At 40.5% G+C, this 17,708-nt stretch overlaps 2 protein-coding genes across 5 annotated transcripts; both read right to left on the bottom strand.

Annotated features, from left to right (window-relative positions):
* Positions 1 to 2,400: 2,400 nt before the first annotated feature.
* Positions 2,401 to 6,082, bottom strand: LOC131263685 (mucin-5AC-like). The gene is made up of 2 exons (XM_058265930.1): positions 5,915 to 6,082; positions 2,401 to 5,841 (listed from the first exon to the last, which is right to left on the bottom strand). Exons 1-2 carry the CDS (start codon positions 6,038 to 6,040, stop codon positions 2,779 to 2,781), a joined length of 3,189 nt encoding a protein of 1,062 aa, XP_058121913.1. The 5' UTR covers positions 6,041 to 6,082; the 3' UTR covers positions 2,401 to 2,778.
* A 3,250-nt stretch (positions 6,083 to 9,332) lies between these two features.
* Positions 9,333 to 16,889, bottom strand: LOC131272115 (heat shock protein 105 kDa). Of its 4 annotated transcripts, XM_058273745.1 has the most exons (6): positions 16,506 to 16,889; positions 13,208 to 13,879; positions 12,297 to 13,140; positions 11,400 to 11,492; positions 10,708 to 10,809; positions 9,333 to 10,633 (listed from the first exon to the last, which is right to left on the bottom strand). In XM_058273745.1, exons 1-6 carry the CDS (start codon positions 16,610 to 16,612, stop codon positions 9,932 to 9,934), a joined length of 2,520 nt encoding a protein of 839 aa, XP_058129728.1. In that variant the 5' UTR covers positions 16,613 to 16,889; the 3' UTR covers positions 9,333 to 9,931. The 4 variants fall into 4 exon arrangements, with proteins under 4 accessions (XP_058129728.1, XP_058129730.1, XP_058129731.1 ...); XM_058273747.1 differs by lacking the exon at positions 11,400 to 11,492; XM_058273748.1 differs by lacking the exon at positions 11,400 to 11,492 and having other exon boundaries at positions 12,306 to 13,140.
* Positions 16,890 to 17,708: the final 819 nt, after the last annotated feature.

Genomic DNA, 17,708 nt, shown 5'->3' with positions numbered 1-17,708 from the left:
TTCTCTTACAAAACTGCATAATGTCAACAGAGCAAAAAATGAGCTTCAGTTTATTTAGACTTTTCTGTTTTGATCATAATTGAAAACATCGATTAAACATTTTTGAAATATGTTTGTTCCTTTTGAGTTGGTCTTTCCAATTAGTCTTTCACAAGACAAATGTGTAAAATCATGAAGTTACATAAGAACTTAATACTTGTTTTTCAAATCTAGCATTTTCGGAAGTCAAATATTCAATATTTTTAATTTTTTTCATTCAAAGATTCATATTTTAAATCATTCACTGATGGAAAGGTGCTCTGTTTTCGGCTTCTATAAAGAACCGTGCCCGTGCCCACAGTGCGTTCGAGCGGTCGTCATGTTTTGAACGATTTTTTGTTTCAGTCACTTGATTGCGCCTTTTGCGCGAATCTCTCCCCCGGCCTTTCAAGTATAGCAGCACGCTACAACTATAGCACGCGTTATAACCAGCGCGAAGAAAAATGTTATATTCGCCCTGTCCTTCACACATTGTTCTCAATACACAATTTAAGAGGAAAGTTTATTTCCTAGGCTGCGCGATCTATCACATCTTTCATAAAGTTACACTATTCAAAATGCCTACTCAATTCTCGCTGATACAACGCCATTCGGCATAATTTTATTCTTTTTTTTCGAATATACTCCAGTAAGTCATACATTTTTTTATTGAAATTGTTGATTCATTGTGCTGCTTTGCAGGTGGTGCAAGCAGTTTGTTCTTGTTTTGCTTACAAGAAGAGTAATAGATTTGAGAAAATTTAGGATCCACATGAAATAAAGCTTCATCCTTTATTTGGCCTAATGCGATGGTACCATTATTATGCCCTCTTTAACACGGTGGCGCTTTTGCAGGGCAAGGTTTATGGCTGGCATGGACAGTTTCAATACACTACACACGCCATATCCGGTTTATGAAACAGTGAACTGCACCTAATAACCTACAAAAGGCAAGTTCAAGGCTGTGTTATTGAGGTGCTATCCTTAGTTTTACAGTCCAACGAACACGTTAAACTAATTTGATGAAAGTTTACCATATCTATTGTTCCAAAGTATTGTTTTTGGCACAACAAATCGAAATATCACATTATTACTTGATTTCGGAACAAATGCCTTATTGCACAAAATGTTTGGTACAATCAGTGGCATCTCGCCCACCTAAGCAAACTGTGCACTGCAGAGTCATGAATTTTTAAAATGAATCACTAATGATTTGTTTATCTATAGCATTGTAATTTCCACCTGCAAAAGTTGCGTTCAAAATCTACTTAACTCGTTGTAACGCTGCGCTGTGCACTTCTGCTGGTGCGCTGCTACAAATGAGCATCTTAAATCAAATAAGAACAGTTCACTTATCCGCGTTCTCATAATACCATTCTTACTACGGTCGATGATGTAGCGCTAGTATTTTTATTAATTTTTTTATGTGGCACGACATCCCCTAGTGGGACAAGGCCTCTCTCCGAAGAGAGTTTCGGTGACCAAAAGACCAGACTCGAGCTCCGATCCCACACGATCGAGAGGTGAAAGAAGCAAAAAGTAAATATATTTTATAGAGGCTTTGAGCCAAAACCTCTATAAAATATATATACATACTCCGATCCCACACCGTGGTGTTTCCTCGCGCTACCGCTGCGCCATGGGCATGTCCAGTTTTCTTATTAGAAAGAGTAAAATCCAGTTGGAAATACAATTTGGACATTTTTTTCAATTAATTTAGAAGCAAGTAAACTTTTCAATAAAATCGGGGAAATAAACGCCCAAATATAGCCAACATTTAGAAGCTAATTAAAAAAAGGTTTAAGCAGGCACGCTGAACTGGGCACTACAGCTGGTGCACACACTTGCATTCAAAGGCTTTCTTGTTGTAATTGTTCTATTTAGCGTAACATTACCAGTCAAATTTGTACATCGGTATGGAGCAGGACATCGTAGATGAGCTGTTGAACTCCTTTTTCAGGAAGATTCATTTAGTAGCAATTAAAGATTGCCGAACCAAATATACCATTCATTTCCTAAAGCTATTTATTGTTTCCCTCAACATCCTGACAATATTCGTCGGACCATTTGTATTCTGGTTCAAATAAACTACGTTTTATAATTTACCTAAGTAGGTATTACTTTTTAAGAGCATAACCATCTCATTGCCTCACGAGTCGCCGCTGCGCACAATACAATGTGTATTCAAACAGCTAAGCAATCAGTTATACAGTTTTCCTTCATATATTGTTGGTTTAAAATATTCAACATGTACAATATTTTACCGCAATCAATTTCGTTATACTCTTCTTCTTTCTTTCACATCTGCAGCACCAAACCTAAAAGCAACTGATAAAGCAAATGTTTTTAAATCTCTCTAGATGTAGAAAATAAAAAGACTCCTTTTAAATGATCATAACAAATTCATTATTATATTTCGATTTCATTTCATCATCTAATCTCAACCGGTAAAGAAAATGTTCGCCAGGTTGAAACACCTGGGAATGTTTCCCCGAAAATACTTAACGTCCCAGGAGTATTCGATTTGCGATACAGTAACAGGAAAGATAAAATGTAATCGTGTTACAAAATTCGCGATCAACATGAACCGGTTGCTGCTATTGTCTTAAAATTCATGATTAAGTTACTCTAGAGAGCAATTGCAAATAAAAAAAATTAAAAAAATACAATGATAGAAAAAAAAGTCTGAATAATATTATGCAAAGCAAATTAGTTTTTACAGTTTTGTCAAACCGTATCCATACTGCTTTATGAGAATTCCTAACGTTCAGATCTCAAATCATCAGGAGTAGCGATCGACTTACGTCGTGCACGGGCAACTAATAACTTTCTAATGCTTTCATCGTACACCGTCGAAAACAATGATCGGGAGAATTCGACAAAATGCACCTGATTTAAATGTTGCCCCATCAATGGCTCAGTAAGGAAGAATTCAGCGCAAAGTTGACACATTAAAATTGGTCGATGCTGCGGAGGATTGGTTACAGAATTCACAGGGTTCCAGGGGGCATTTTGGACAGATCGATTCACATCGGTGGTGGTCACGGTACTTGTTCTAACTACTCCAGTTGGTAGCACATTGTTAATGTTGTTTGTTGTACTGACTGCATTGCCTGTCGTACTCTGCTTTACAATAAAGTACCTGTTGGTTGTAGCATTGGTGTTGCTTGTTTGCGTCGGAATAGGCATTCTTGGTGTTATTTGTACCGCCTGAGTAGTTGGATTTGCACTAGTGGCAGCTGCAGTTTGAACCACGGGTACTTTCATCCGTTGATTCAAAACAACCTGTCGCGGTAGCGGATTTTGATTTTGCGTAACCATGCGATTGGAGATTGTACTTTGAGGTCGATTATTGGAGGGTTTGTACAGGACATGTACTGGTATTGTAGTTTCGTCATGGACTCTGGTTCGGGTTATTTGATGCTGAGACGAAACATTTGAAAACAGGAGACCTCCAGAGGATACCCCGAGTTGATAGGAATTATTTGCCTGCGTTCTAATCGGTAAACTGGTCTGGCCTGGAGCATTCGCTGTCGAGTGCAACAAGCTATTTAAAATAATAGGTCTATTTTGCAACGATGTAGTAGCCTGTTCGTTATTGCGCACAAACAAATTATTCCGAAGACTGGCAAACTGCGCATCCGGTTCGTCAAACAAGTTTGTGCTAACTCTTATGAAGGTACTGTGTCGACGTTTCTTAATTCCCACATTCGACGATTGGCTGTCCGTGTTTTCTCCTGGTGCGACGGATGTAGTTGTTGTTTCCTGGTGTGAAGAAACCAACATTGCATTTGTCGATACTTGGCCGGCTGGAGGTGCTACCGTTGTCAGTGCCAACGCTGGAGATGCTACCGTAGTCTGTGGCAACACTGGAGATGCTACTGTTGTCAGTGGTAACACTGGAGATGCTACCTTTGTCAGTGGCAACGCTGTCGTTGTTACTATTACGTTGCTTCGTTGTTGAAGCTTCCCGGAAACGGGAGTAACTATTGGGCACGATGTGATGGTCGACACATTTGAAGGTTGCCAAGGGCTAACGGATGTAAGTGTCAAGCACCCCATCGGGTTAGTTTCTGCACTGGTCGTGCTTATGGATGCAGGTTTCAATACCAGGGCCGGCGCAGAAACATCGCCACGCGAAATGTTTTGATTCAGATCGATGAGAGGTGTTGAATTGGTTGCATTTACCAAGGAAGTTAGCAGTGGAACTGTTGCGCTGGAATATACGTTACTGATTGCTGGAGTACTATTGAAACTCCACGAAACCGCCACTGTTGTGGCTGTATTGCTGGTTTGAAGCTGACCAATTGGTACCAAACCCGTGCCTGTATTCGCTACCGTTATCTGGCGTAGTTGAGTTTCACCTGGAACAGGATTTGTAAGGAATCTGGGTTGGATTTGGCCAATGGGAACCACAACACTGGGAGAATTTGCAACTGATATCGAGTTTGGTTGACTTTCACCAGAAGTAAAACTCTGTGTGGAGCTAGGTTGAATTTGGCCAATCGGTACTACAACCTTGGGAGTATTTGCAACTGACACCGGTTGTAATTGACTATCGCTAGAGGGATCGTTGGTGGGTCTGGGCGGGATTTGTCCGATCGCAACAGGAAACGATGGTGTATTCATTGCCGGTGCCGGGTGTAGTTGATTATTTTCGGGAACAAGGTCGATAGAACGAGTGGGCCCACTTATTATTGGCACTAAAGTGGGTTTAGGTTGAATGGAAGTCGGCGCAGAAGCACCCACATTCACCGGGGTGGAAACCTTGGTTGTGTTAGTATCAGGTCTCTTTTGCTTCGTTCCATTTGAACTACTTTTCGAAGAGCTTTTGCTGGATGAAGCAGGGGAGGTTTTTTGTTTTCCTAGCTGTAGTTTAATTTTAAGTCCAGAATAAGTTGACGAAGATTTTTTGGAAGATTCTTTCGAACCCGTTGCTTTCTTTGAAGCACTACCGGGCGAATCCGACCGTTGTCGAGTGAGTGTGCTGTTGTTACTTTGCTGCTGTTGCTTCATGCCGGATCCAAAGCTGTTTTTGTCCGTGGTAGATTTAGTTACCGTTTTTTCAGCACTTTGTCCAGAGATATTTGAGAGTGGAGTGGGATGTTTCGGCTCATCTTTCTTCGAATCTGGACCTTTGGTTGGCGGTAGGTCAGAATGTTCACGGTTACTCGATAGTTTCTTATCATGAAACTTTTGCGGCCCTTGATTCTTGGAAGATGCGTCGGATTTCGCTACAAATTCCGAAAATTTCAATTTCTTCTGCGGATCCTGATACGTGTCATCATTAATGCTAAATCGCACACGCTTCCTATTCTCCAACGTAGACTTGGAATTAGACCCAGAGGCAGCGATCCCGTCTTTTGTCATTGATCCATTGTTTCGCTTCTGTGAATCGCTTGTATCATGTCCGCTAATATGTTTGTTTCTCTCCACGTTCGTACTCCCAGAGGTAGAATTAGTTTTTTCTTTAGACTTAATTTTCTGGCTACTGTTTTGTTTGCTGCCTGACGCCAGCCCATCATTCCTTTGGGTGTTGATACTGCGAGGATCGCTTTTTTTACTCGAAGACTCTTTATTCGATGGAGATGACACCTTCTCAGTGCTGGCATTTGGTATCAATGTTAGTGTTCCATCGAGAATACTACGTAAACGAGAAGACGTTTTTTCTCTACCACCACGAACCAATTGCGACTCCAAGTGCTTCTGATTTTTTAAAACGCGTTCCTTGTCTGCTTCGTACGACTTGCGTTGTTTCCGGAAGGTCAAAGTTTCTTGAAAACACTGAACACAGATTTTTGGAGAACCATTGCCCCCTTTTATCTGGAACAAAGTGAATAAATGTGAACAAATAACTGTGTGCTTCATTCTTCCAAGCTCCAACCCTGGCACTTACCTGTATTTCATATTCTTCCGCAACTCTTTCGCGGAGATCGTTCACCGAAAACACATCGAATAGCTCGTGCTCAGAGCCATCGTGTAAACAAAGAACACACCACTTGCGGCATGGCATTGAGGACATTTTTAATGAGTAAAGGCCACTTTCAGCATCGAGAACACAATTTACCGCACATTCTTGATTGTTCATGTGCGGGCTTCGCAGAACCAATGTATGTGATACACTGAATGAGGTAGTGGAACATAAGAGATTATGACATCGCTCATGCAAAGTAAATAAGGAAATTTGACACTTCCAAACTAGTCAACATCGCACAGTGGTTGTTTTACCCAACGAATTAACATTGTCGAAGCGTTAAAATACTAAACACTTATTTTTCCTTTTTTCATGCAAACAATTGTTGCAAAACTAACAACCGAACTCGAAATAAATAAAAATGACTAAATGTCGCATGTTCGATTATGATTGTTTATGCTTGATCGCCATAACTTCACTGCTATCAAAGTACACCCAACGAGAAATTTTGGCGTTATTTTGGGGTAAAAGAATTCTCTTCAGAACTACCCGCTCTTCTTTTCAGAATTCTTTTACATCTTCTTTTGCAGCAGATTTCCTATGCAATCTAGGTGTAAACAGAATTCTGAAAAGAAGTGTAAAATAATTCTCTTTACACTTGCGGGACACCTCAAAAGAGAACGCTTTTGACGTGACTGTGCATTTATAATACCTATTTCTGACTATACGTGCAAAAATCGTGTACCCATTCGTAGTAAATTATATGAGCTGAGTTCAGGATATCTTTTCTTTCCCATAACAATTATTTTCATGCAGGAAAATATTTTTGTTTGTTTTATTGTTTTGATATATCGATAATAATAATAAATTATCGTCCGGTTCGGAAGGCGATCAGGCGAAACATCCCGAAATGGTCCGACCCATCCTCTGGTTCGTGCTGGCAAACAGCGACCATGGATCGTAGCAGGCTCCTTCGATGTACGATGTGCAGTACCACTCCGTCATGGCCAGTGCAAACACGTAGAACGCGTTGATGTTCACTTGAAGCCGCTTCTTCCTCCTTGTCGAGACACTGAAATGTGTGAAAAGCGCGGAAAAATCATCATCAGTAAGAACTCTGCTGTGGGTTCTTACACACGTACTTACTCTCTTGTGCGAGTTAACCCGGCCCCGGTTAACCACCCCGAGTCGGTCGATCCAAGCGCTGCTATCGAACACTGGCCACTGATACTATGTTACACCAGGTAACAACGGCTATAAGAAAAATCTAACAACTAATGAAACAACGAATACGCTGGTAAAAACACGGTCGAATGCTTGCTAGTTGGCCAGACTTGCACAGTAAACAGTAAACAGTAAACAAACAAAGGTTTGGCAGCCAGTACCTCTTTCCACTGCGGTGCCTCCCAAAAAAAAATATTGGTAGGTTATGAGGAGTCCATGCCTACCAAAAATACATGTATACCTTTGGTAGGAAAGTGCAGCAAGGTTCTTCTTGGGCAGTCAGTATCCGACTTACGCGGATAATGGGGACCAGAGAAATCAGCGTATCTCGAATATTGCTTGACACATAGCTCATACTAGGAGTTAAGAGATCGAGCTCTTGTGTACATGTATCAGAGAATATTCAAAATTTTTCTTTGTCCATTAATATGAATGCAATGCAAGCGTATTCAAACAACATAAATTGCAATAAACGAAATAAAAAGCGTAAGTTATGCAAATGTGTATTTTACATATTTATTCGTGTGGTTGTACATCTCAGCAATTTAAATCGATGTAATAAACCCAATCTACTGTCAAATTTTGCAAACCGCCCGGTTGACAGAAATTGACATCCCGGTTGACAAAAATTCAAATTTTTTGCAGCTGTCATGTAGTACCAGCAAGTTTTTCCATGGAAGATTGCTGGGACTCTTGCTGGAACTACATAGTACCAGCAACAATGTCAATTTCTGTCAACCGGGATTGTTGCTGGTACTATGTAGTTCCAGTAAGAGTCCCAACAATCTTCCATGGAAAAACTTGCTGGTACTACATGACAGCTGCAAAAAATTTGAATTTTTGTCAACCGGGCGCGTATCTCCGAATCCGCGTATGTCGAGTACCGCGTATGTCGGATATCTACTGTATTTCATTCCATTTCCCTTACGCACACTTCGCTTCGCTTAATTTCCGTTTTCGTTTTCGCCCCAAACGTTCTTTCTCTTTCTTTCCTTCTTCTCTTTTTCTTCATTTTGAAATTTCGAATTAACGGATATCTGTCCAGATTATAACCGTTTCTGTTAACCTGTACATTGGTTACGAGAAGACACTTAATATTTTTCTCTCTTCCCTTTTCACTTTATGCTTTACTTGTTGCATGATCAAACCCTTCATATATCAGTCAAGCTGCACAGCGCAAGCTGAAGTGTGGGAAACATGCTATGAATCATATCGTTAAGTAATAGAACACACACACTTGCCGGGCACCCCAGCAAGTCGTAAAAAGTCTGGGTACAAAAGAAAATATTTTGAAAGGGAGGAATATGTAGGGTCCTACTAAGTAACTTTAAAAACGTAAAGTTATTTTTAACTTTAACTTTGTAACAAGAAGTAATACTACCCTTTCACAGTCTTGCCATATCGAGAAAATTGTTCAAAAATTCACCCTGTGGGTGTGTGACGATTTTTTGCAGTAAATTTAAGTTTGAGCCAGGCTCGGGCATTACTGTGCAAGGGTTAACAGTTGCTACTAAAAGCGTAATATTATTTATCAGTCTTGGTGATCGGTAAATAATTGTTTGTTATAAGCATTAAACGCAATAGATTTTCGTACACATCTTGAAATTTATTGAATTTCATCATCTTTCCTGTCATCCTCCGATCTGCATTCTTGAATTCATTGTTCCTCATTACAATTGATTCGCCCAACCCCACCCTTCATCCAAATAGCTCACTTTAACAGTAGTGCGGTCATGTGGAACAGCAAAGCATAGAACACCACATATACATTTCATATATACTGGGACATTCTTCTCAACACAGTTGGACCTTCTATTCGATATTGATGGATGATGTTTGCAAAACAACGCAATTTACAAAAAAATCTAACTACTTTTTAGCCATATTACTGGATAGTTGTCTAGAACTGGAAAGGCATGAATCTTCTGCATGTGTTATCCTCAAAACACACAAAATTGAATCATTCTCTAAGACGCTCATTAGTAGGACGTTATAATGAGGGAGAAAAAGTTACTATCATGTGATAAATTAAAGTTACATGCAAATATTTCGTGAATTATTAATTTATTTGTCCATACAAACTCCTCTACGTCCTCATTTGTTTTGTCACACAGCAAGGCTATTTTCCACGGTACATACTGAGTGTAGTGTGTAACACGCAATCAATTTGCGAATAAAGTGGGAAAACATTGACACTATATCTAATTTATTACAGAGAAAACCAGCAAAGCAGAATACACCGATAAAACAAATCATTCGGCTTTCTCGCAGCCTTGCTAATGGAAGGTTAATGAAGGCTTCAATGCCATTATAAATTATTCTTATGAGAAAGCGAAATGGATTAGACATAGCACTAGCTCATGCCAGTTAAGCAACGCTCGCTTTCGATGATACGTCTGAGCAAAACATCCGTGATGCAAACGTGTGTACGTAGGTTCGCAGTTCGCGTGCCCCGTGGTTACGTCTAGCAACTTGAAGTTGTTGTCCTGCATTTTAAAACTTCACAGTGTGTTTACCTGCAATGCCATGCCGTATAAATATTTTTATGTTATCGTATCTGTATTTTAAATTTCATCTGTAGCACAGTTAACTGAAAACACTACCAGACCTGCGATCAATCTGTAACTGTAATGCTGTAGGACAAATGAGCGTAGAATAGTAGGAGAAAGCCACGAATGAAATAGTGAATTTAACTACACGGGCGTTGTGTTTGGGAAGGTCTGTGATCTGTGTCCTGTGAGTGTACGTTAGAGTTTGGTTCCACGAGTGAGCGGATTATTCTACGTCCATTGAATCTTCTGTAGTCTGCTTGGGTGCATTTGAATCTTGTTGATCACCACCCGCCGCCCCTGCGTTGTTATTGCTGGATGGCCCATTCGGTTGCTGATCTGCTGGCGGGGTTGGTGGCTTCGGTTTCGGTCTGTTCAGTACCGAGTTCGTACACGTCGTAAGGGTTTGGGTTTCGTGGCGAATATCGGCAAGCTTCACGGGAGGATCCTGCGTCTTGCGAGCACCGACCAGTTTCGTTCGAGCGTCTTCGTACCATTTTTGTGCCTTTTGAGCAGCCTCGGTAATGTTTAAAATTTCTGTTTCAGACAGATGATCATACTTCGGCTCCTTCGCACGGTACTGCTCGACTGCCTTCAAGGTTTGCTGGATGCTGTATCCCAGTTCAGTAAATGCCCCTTCGTGTCCGCTATACTCTTCGCAACGGTTTCGGACGGGGTTCATTTTGGCGTGAAGTTTTTCCAGCCGCTCCTTGTATACCCCCTTCTCGCACGATTCACCATCCTCGTACAACCAGTTTTCGGTTTCTTCTAGTTCGCGACATATTTCCGATGCTTCCTGCGGTTCGATGTACTGATGCAGTGCCCCATCTTCCTGGATCTTTTCGCGGACCTCATACACCTGCTCTTCGAGGGCATTTTTGGCATCAATGCGCTCTTTCTCTTGGCGGTCATTAGCAATCATTTTCATCTATGTACGAAAACAGAATTAATATGTGCGTTTGTCAAGCAGCATGTACAACCAGTTTTTCATCACAATCTTACCTCTTCTTCGAAAAATTTGTGCAGATCTGCAGACAAAAAGCCATGAACCTTAGATTCAATCGTAAGCTCTACATGCTTAGTTATAATTTTTTTCTTCTTATCCTGCAAGTAAACAAGAATATACCAAATGTAAGTTATTTAAGCACAAACGAAAAACTCTAACTAACAATGATACAGACGTAAACATGATATTTTTCAGATGAATAAACCTGATATCTATAGTTATTGTTTTAAAACGCCGAATTGCTGTCTTTTTCCGATTTCTAAGCCATTAGTAAATCTACTGGCAAACGATTCCAGGTAATGAATCACCTTTCCGCGATTTTATCGAACAAATCAAATGATTTTTTGCAATTTCCAAATATTTCTTTAAAGTAGCCTAAAACTGTCTAATGCCATATGATGGATGGGAAAGTATGTTTACTAATTTTGAACTATGTAATCGCACAACAAAAACAGTAAGGGATAAATAAAGGGTGAAACCACTGGAATATGGAACATACATTTCAGAAAGTGAAGTTGGGCAATAATGTTTACAAAAGTTGTTCCATACTAAATAAATAGCAACTTTTTTCCCAATTATATGATGGTTTCAATAGTATGTGAAGCGTGCTTCTGGAGTTTTGCATCGAACATGTTCCGATTTTCTTATCTCAATTTGTTAACACGAATTATATCAAGGTAGCACATACCGATGTGAACCATCTGGTGACACGTTGCGTCCAACCCTCTCCACTACTTTCGTTGGCTTTTGAGTCTTTTTTAGGTTGCTCATCATCGCTACCCTACAAGAATACGGCAAAATCCCGATAATTGAAGTGAAAGCGAACGATAGCCAGATATGGAGAAAGAGAGAGAGAGAAAAAGAAAAGACAGTAAGAGAGAAAGAGGTTTGGTCAGAAACATTTTGAATCAAAAAAGTCGATACAGGAAAAAAACAAACAGAAGTAATTGGACGCACATTCTCTATTCATTCAGAAACAAATGTGCTGTAAATTTAGACGAATGTGGCTTGTATTCTTGTTAAAGAGTGAGGAGGGTTAAGGCAGCAACAACATCAACATGAGCCAGATTTCGGTGAATACAAAACAAATAACCTGGGGTCGTGCTTTAACGAACCCCACACTTACATCCTGAAAGAGTGATCTTAATAATAATCGCGAAAATAGGGAGGCTAAAAGTTCTATCATATAGCGGGGAATCCTCCCGTTAAAACCTCCAACCTTGACTTAATCGATTGTTCAAGGATTGTGTTGCAGGACTTCATCCTGCTCCAAAATGGCTTATTCATTTCTAGGACCAATTCGTAAAAAAACGCTTCACGAAGTTTTTTTTAGTCGTTGAGTATTCTAATAAAAAAGTAAAAAAGGCAAATGAAATAAGCTTTCCGGTTGCTAGGGTGGAATGTACTTTTCCATTAACCTATTTTTGTTTTTTAGCAGCTTACACCGGTATTACACAAAATGAAGTGTTAAAAAATCAAAACCAGTGATTAATAATGATAAAGCACTAATAACAATTGAAAACAATTTCGTGGATGGATAATCATGTGGTCTTCGTTTAAAATATGTTGGTAGATTCTGACTTACCTCTTGCACATCCATTGGTTCGCCCACTTTGCTCGCATCGTCACCCTCCTGGGGAGACGATGGTTGTTGTCCACTTGCATCTCCAGCCTTCTGTTCGCCATTTGCTCCCGGCGAAGCTGGCTCTTCGCTTTCCTTGCGTTCATATATTGTCGCACTGGCGAGCATTATGATTCCGTTGCCATTGATGCGAACTTTGACCTTTACTTCCTGGGCCTCTCCGTTAGCATCCGGTTTGATGCCTTTTACCTGGTACGAGCCAATAAACGGGTCCGGAAATGGAACACTGTTCGGTTCGTACTTCAATGTGATCGTCATGGCTTCCTTGCGTTGGACAGTCAGCATACGAGCGAACGGTGCGGAATGATACTGTTCGAATACCTTCAACTCATGGGGCCCGTCACTGTCGTCCCAGGAGATCAGCACTGGATAGGCCTGTACATCCGTGCAGGAGAACTCGCGCACCCGCACCGCAGGCGACATGATGGCGCACTGCAGGGCTGCTCCACGGGAAACTGCCTCATCTTGATTAAGCGTCGTGCTCGCCGGTTTTCCAAAAATTTGCTCGATCAAATGCTTAATAGCCGGAATGCGACTACTGCCGCCAACTATTTCCACGGAATGTATATCCTCAAGGGCCAGCTTTGAGTCTGATAACAATTTTCGCATGGTCGACTCAATGCGGGCAAACAGGTGACTGCACATTTCTTCCATGTCTGAACGCTGTAGTGAAGATTGCACATCAATCTCGTTCATGAAACACTCTATGTTTAACGGCAGCTTTGTGCTGTTAGCCGACATGTTCTTCTTCAGCTTTTCAACTTCGGTCAACAAACGTAGAAATGCTCTGTAAGATAAAAATCAATGAATATCGCAACGAAAGCTTCGATAAACACACATTTTTCAACGCCTACCTCTTTTTAGACGATGCGTCAATCTTGTACTTCGTTTGGAACTCCTTGTTAAAATGCATGGCCAGTTTCATATCAAAGTCCCGCCCGCCAACGGAGTCCGAGCAGCTGGCAAGCATTTTCAGCGAACCCTTCTGGAACGCACAGGCCGAAACCTGTAGTGAGGCATGGCCACAGTCCACAAACACTACATTGCGTGGCTTTTCTTCCGGGCCCGGTAGGTCCTGCTTGTAGAATCCATAACTCAGGGCAGTGGCTGTTGTTTCATTCATAAGCCTAAGCACATTTAGCCCACTTATGCTGGCGGCATCGAGCAGCGCCTGACGTTCAGCGTTCGTAAAGAAGGACGGCACCGTAACAACGCAGTCGTTGATCTGTGTCTTCAGCTCCTTCGAAGCGTCCTCCTTTAGCTTAGTGAACAGCATTGCCGTGATCTGCTCCGGTGTGAAGACGTGTTCTTCGTCGAGGTAGTTCACCCGTATACCGATACCACCGTCCGACGTCGCTTCCACCTGGTACGGCAATGAGCGCATTTCTTCCTGCACGTGAGGATCGTTAAATTTGCGTCCTAGAAAACGCTTGAATCCACCGATGGTGTTGTTCATGTTTGTGACTTGTTGATTTTTTGCGGCAACACCAAGCACTCGATTGCGTCCGGCGAACGCAACGAACGATCTAAAAATAGAATGATTGAGACAAGTGAATTTTAGTTTCGAAGTTGCATTTCTGCTGTTCCAGTAAAGAATGAATATATGCGTATGGCGGGTATTGTGTTGGCGAATATTTGCGACATAATAGAATACCCCAAATTTTATCTGATAGCACACTTATCCATAGGTACAATCAATAAATATTATAACTTCTAAATAAAAAACCTCTTGTAAATACTATCGCAAAGTTTAAACATTGTAAAAAACACCCATTATTCTATCCGCAATCATCTGTAACCAAGAGCGAGTTGTTCCGAAGTAAATGGTATACATATATCGCTGTACATGTTATGGTAGTGTGATTCGCTAGGTTCAGCTAACTTGCGTTGACTCAATACAAAACAACCCGCCCCCGAATGACCTTTTACGTTGCAGCATGTTGTCCACTATCTATTATAGACTTGTTTTTACTATAGTTGTTAGAATCACGAATCTACCTATGAATATTTTCATTTTCTATCGAATAAATTAAATTAACTTCAATTTTATTTCGATTAATCCTGTTCAGTATAAACAATCAAAACCAAGCTTCATTTTGAAATAATAGATATATTTAATAGATAATTGCTTTCTCATATTTAATAGACAATTGCAAACAATAAATGATAAATAAAATGAAAGTCAAAACTTCAATGTCAATATGACTCATTCTTGTGATCACTAAGAACATCCGAGGATATCAATCTATAGGCCAAAAAGAAACATTCGTCCAAGCCGACCGGTCGGTCGTTGTACGCTCCAAAAACGGAACGGCCATACAGACTTGTAGAAATGGGAACCACCTCACACCCTGTACTCTGCGTTTGCTAAGGAGCCGCAAATAACTTGCGGGGGTCAGAATCGTGGCATCGCATGGTCGCAGACATCTGCGCGCTTAAAAATATGATCCGTGAGTAATCCCGCGCCAAAATAACGCACACCTTCGCAGTAGTGGAGCGTGCGTCGTTGTCACCCCACCGGCCGCCTTGTTGCACTGTCCTTCTCATCTTCGATTCCAGCTACCACTTGCTCGATTGAGAGGAGGAAAGTGGTCAGACGTCCTTTCTTTTGAAAGCATATGTCACGCTTTGGGACTAACCGGATAAAGAGGTAAACCAGCTGCGAGTTATATTGTGTTTTACATGATTTAAATCGCTAAAGCAAGATGCAAACGCCCACCTGTTTAAAATGCAACAATATTGCGACCTTGAAAACTTACATTACACGCTCAAACAGTGAAAAACTCATACTCAATAGGAAATGATTCTATTAAAAAGATAATTTAAACTGCATTAAGTTAATTATGAATAATAATTCTTAATGAATAATACGATAAATAGCATTTTAATCGGCAGTTATAATAGCGAATCAAAACATTCGGTTAGCGTGATTTATTAGTTTGATAAAATATAACGTATCTGACACTCGGGGCTATGCGCAGCTGTCGAGGCGATTCGAGCCACAGGCGATGGTTGTTGTGTTCCACAATTGGGTATAAAAAACACATCCCATATAAGGACACATCATGTTGCACAGTTGTTGGTTCAACGCCAGATTGATCAACCAAATTGTGGAAGGGAGCATCCCTAACTTGTGAAATCGATCATGTTTGGGGATGTTAACATGAAGATACAATCAAATGTATACGTTTCTCAATGCTTTTTTTCCTCAGGTTTGCCCTAATGCGAGACCTTTGATTAGATCCATGATAGAAAAGATTTTTATGCAGTAATCCAAAACAATCGCTGCTGCTGTTTGAAACGTTCAAACCGAGCTGATCATGAGTTATACCCTTTAAAAAACAATAATGGACAGGATTGGGTGCGTATTTTCAACCGTAAAAGCAAAGAAAACAATTAAAAAATGGTGGAATAGAAAAATAAAACTGTTGGTCGTTCTTAGCTTCGGTTTCATACAGCTAGTATTACCTTTTGAAGAACTCTGGGGTTTTTTTTATAGTGCTGAACTAAATTTGGCCATCTCATGCAAGAGGTCGCTGGGCTTTCTGTGCATTATTTAAATGTATATATCAAAAATATAATTTACTATTCCTGTTCTTATTGTGCAGTCTAATCTGATAACATTCTACCAATGAATTATAGTAATATAACAAAAAAGGCCCTTGCCTTCCAAAATTTGAGCTTTTAATGTTACGCCCAAGCCGATTCAGATCTTTTCAGTACTTCAAAACAGGCGATAATGCCCATTTCCTTAATAAGTTTAATTTTCCTTCCGATCAGCTGGTCGTTGAGCAAGTTTCCGGCTCGCATACTATACCGCGGTAGGAAAAATCGATAATCTCCACAAGAATCTTCTCGAATATTTCTAGGTTATGTTGTGTACAGTGGTCCATGATAGCAGGATCTGACAGAACAACTATCATTGAAAGCGAAAAAGAAAGCCCCCAGAAACTGATGGATTGTTCGAATACCTCTAATGCCCAGATGCCAAGCCAATATTTGGAAAATTTGGTTTACAATTTTATGTAATCGCAACATGACTTGTACGATGAGCGTGCATGCTTCTAAGCACGCGGCTACACATACGTCCCACCATGGTGATGCGATTTTTGTTGAGCGCTTTGATTCGTGGATATACAAAATCATACTTACGGTGTGGCTCGCAAACTGTAGTCATTGGCGATGGTTTCAATGCCGCCAGCTTTGGCTACCGCAACGTAACAGGACTCGTTGCCAAAATCAATTCCAATCACCGACATTTTGGAGCAGTTGCCTTTTGGTAGGAGTATTTACTTGCGAACGTATTGAAACTTCAAGTTGCTCACACAGTCCAGCGCACAAGTAAATTCGATGGAATTTACAACGGCACACAGGCTTCTTTGCACTCAAAACACTGCCAGCTGAACTGATATCAGAACGATAAACTATTATTAGCAGTATCTATCGCAAAACTACACAGAAGAGAACCAGTTTTTACAAGCACAAAGTAATCGCTCGAGTTTTTGCACTACACGATCTTTCCTTTGCCGATACAAAACCGAAACTGTCTAGCAGACAGCTGTCACTTCTCGAACGACATGAACTCGCGAAGGGATGTGACGTTTCGAGATTTTACGAGAAGCTTCTCGAACATACTTTTTACAGTAAAAGAAAGGCTAACTGTACTGAAAAGTATAAATGGATAGAAAAAATGTAATTTTTCCTTTGGAAGTTGTTTTACTACAATGTATTATATATTTTAGTTTTTTTGTATGGAGTTTTGTGTACACTAAAAACTGGACAAATAGTACACTGTACTGAACCATCGATTCTAAAACTTCCCAAACATTAAGTTTAAGTAGTACAGATGTTGTTGAAGATTTGTTTGATCACAATTTTTTAATAAAATCTTAATTTTACATTTTAAATTCAGGTTTAGTTACACAAACAAAACAAGCATGTACACATTCTACACTGCTTGACATAAAAACAATACATTTTTTGAAAATTTGAACATAGACTAATAAACGAGTGGTGCAGGTTTCCCGCTTCAGACTAATTTGTTCAATGAGAAATGCATTTCAATTATAACCGCATTACCGCCCACAGTTAGGGCTTCAGGGGCACAGATTGCCATAATCATGGCACATCTTCCCGTGTGCCGAGGCAAACATTGTAACTCGGGGTCCACACTGCAGCGCGACGTCCCGTTTTAAAAGTAGCCCAGTTTCGGCAGAACAATCGCGCAAGCCAAGCGCGACAGAGGTAGGGGCGTATGTGGAAATATGTATCAAATTGGGGCGCAAACTCGGCTAAATTTTTTTGTTGAATTCTGAGGTAGTAATGCATGATATTTGTTTAGCTACGTATTTCATG

Source organism: Anopheles coustani, chromosome 3, assembly GCF_943734705.1.
Source record: "Anopheles coustani chromosome 3, idAnoCousDA_361_x.2, whole genome shotgun sequence".
Classification (NCBI taxonomy): Eukaryota; Metazoa; Arthropoda; class Insecta; order Diptera; family Culicidae; genus Anopheles; species Anopheles coustani.
The sequence above is the reverse complement of the archived record's forward strand: the minus strand, read 5'-3'. Positions and strand labels throughout refer to the sequence as shown.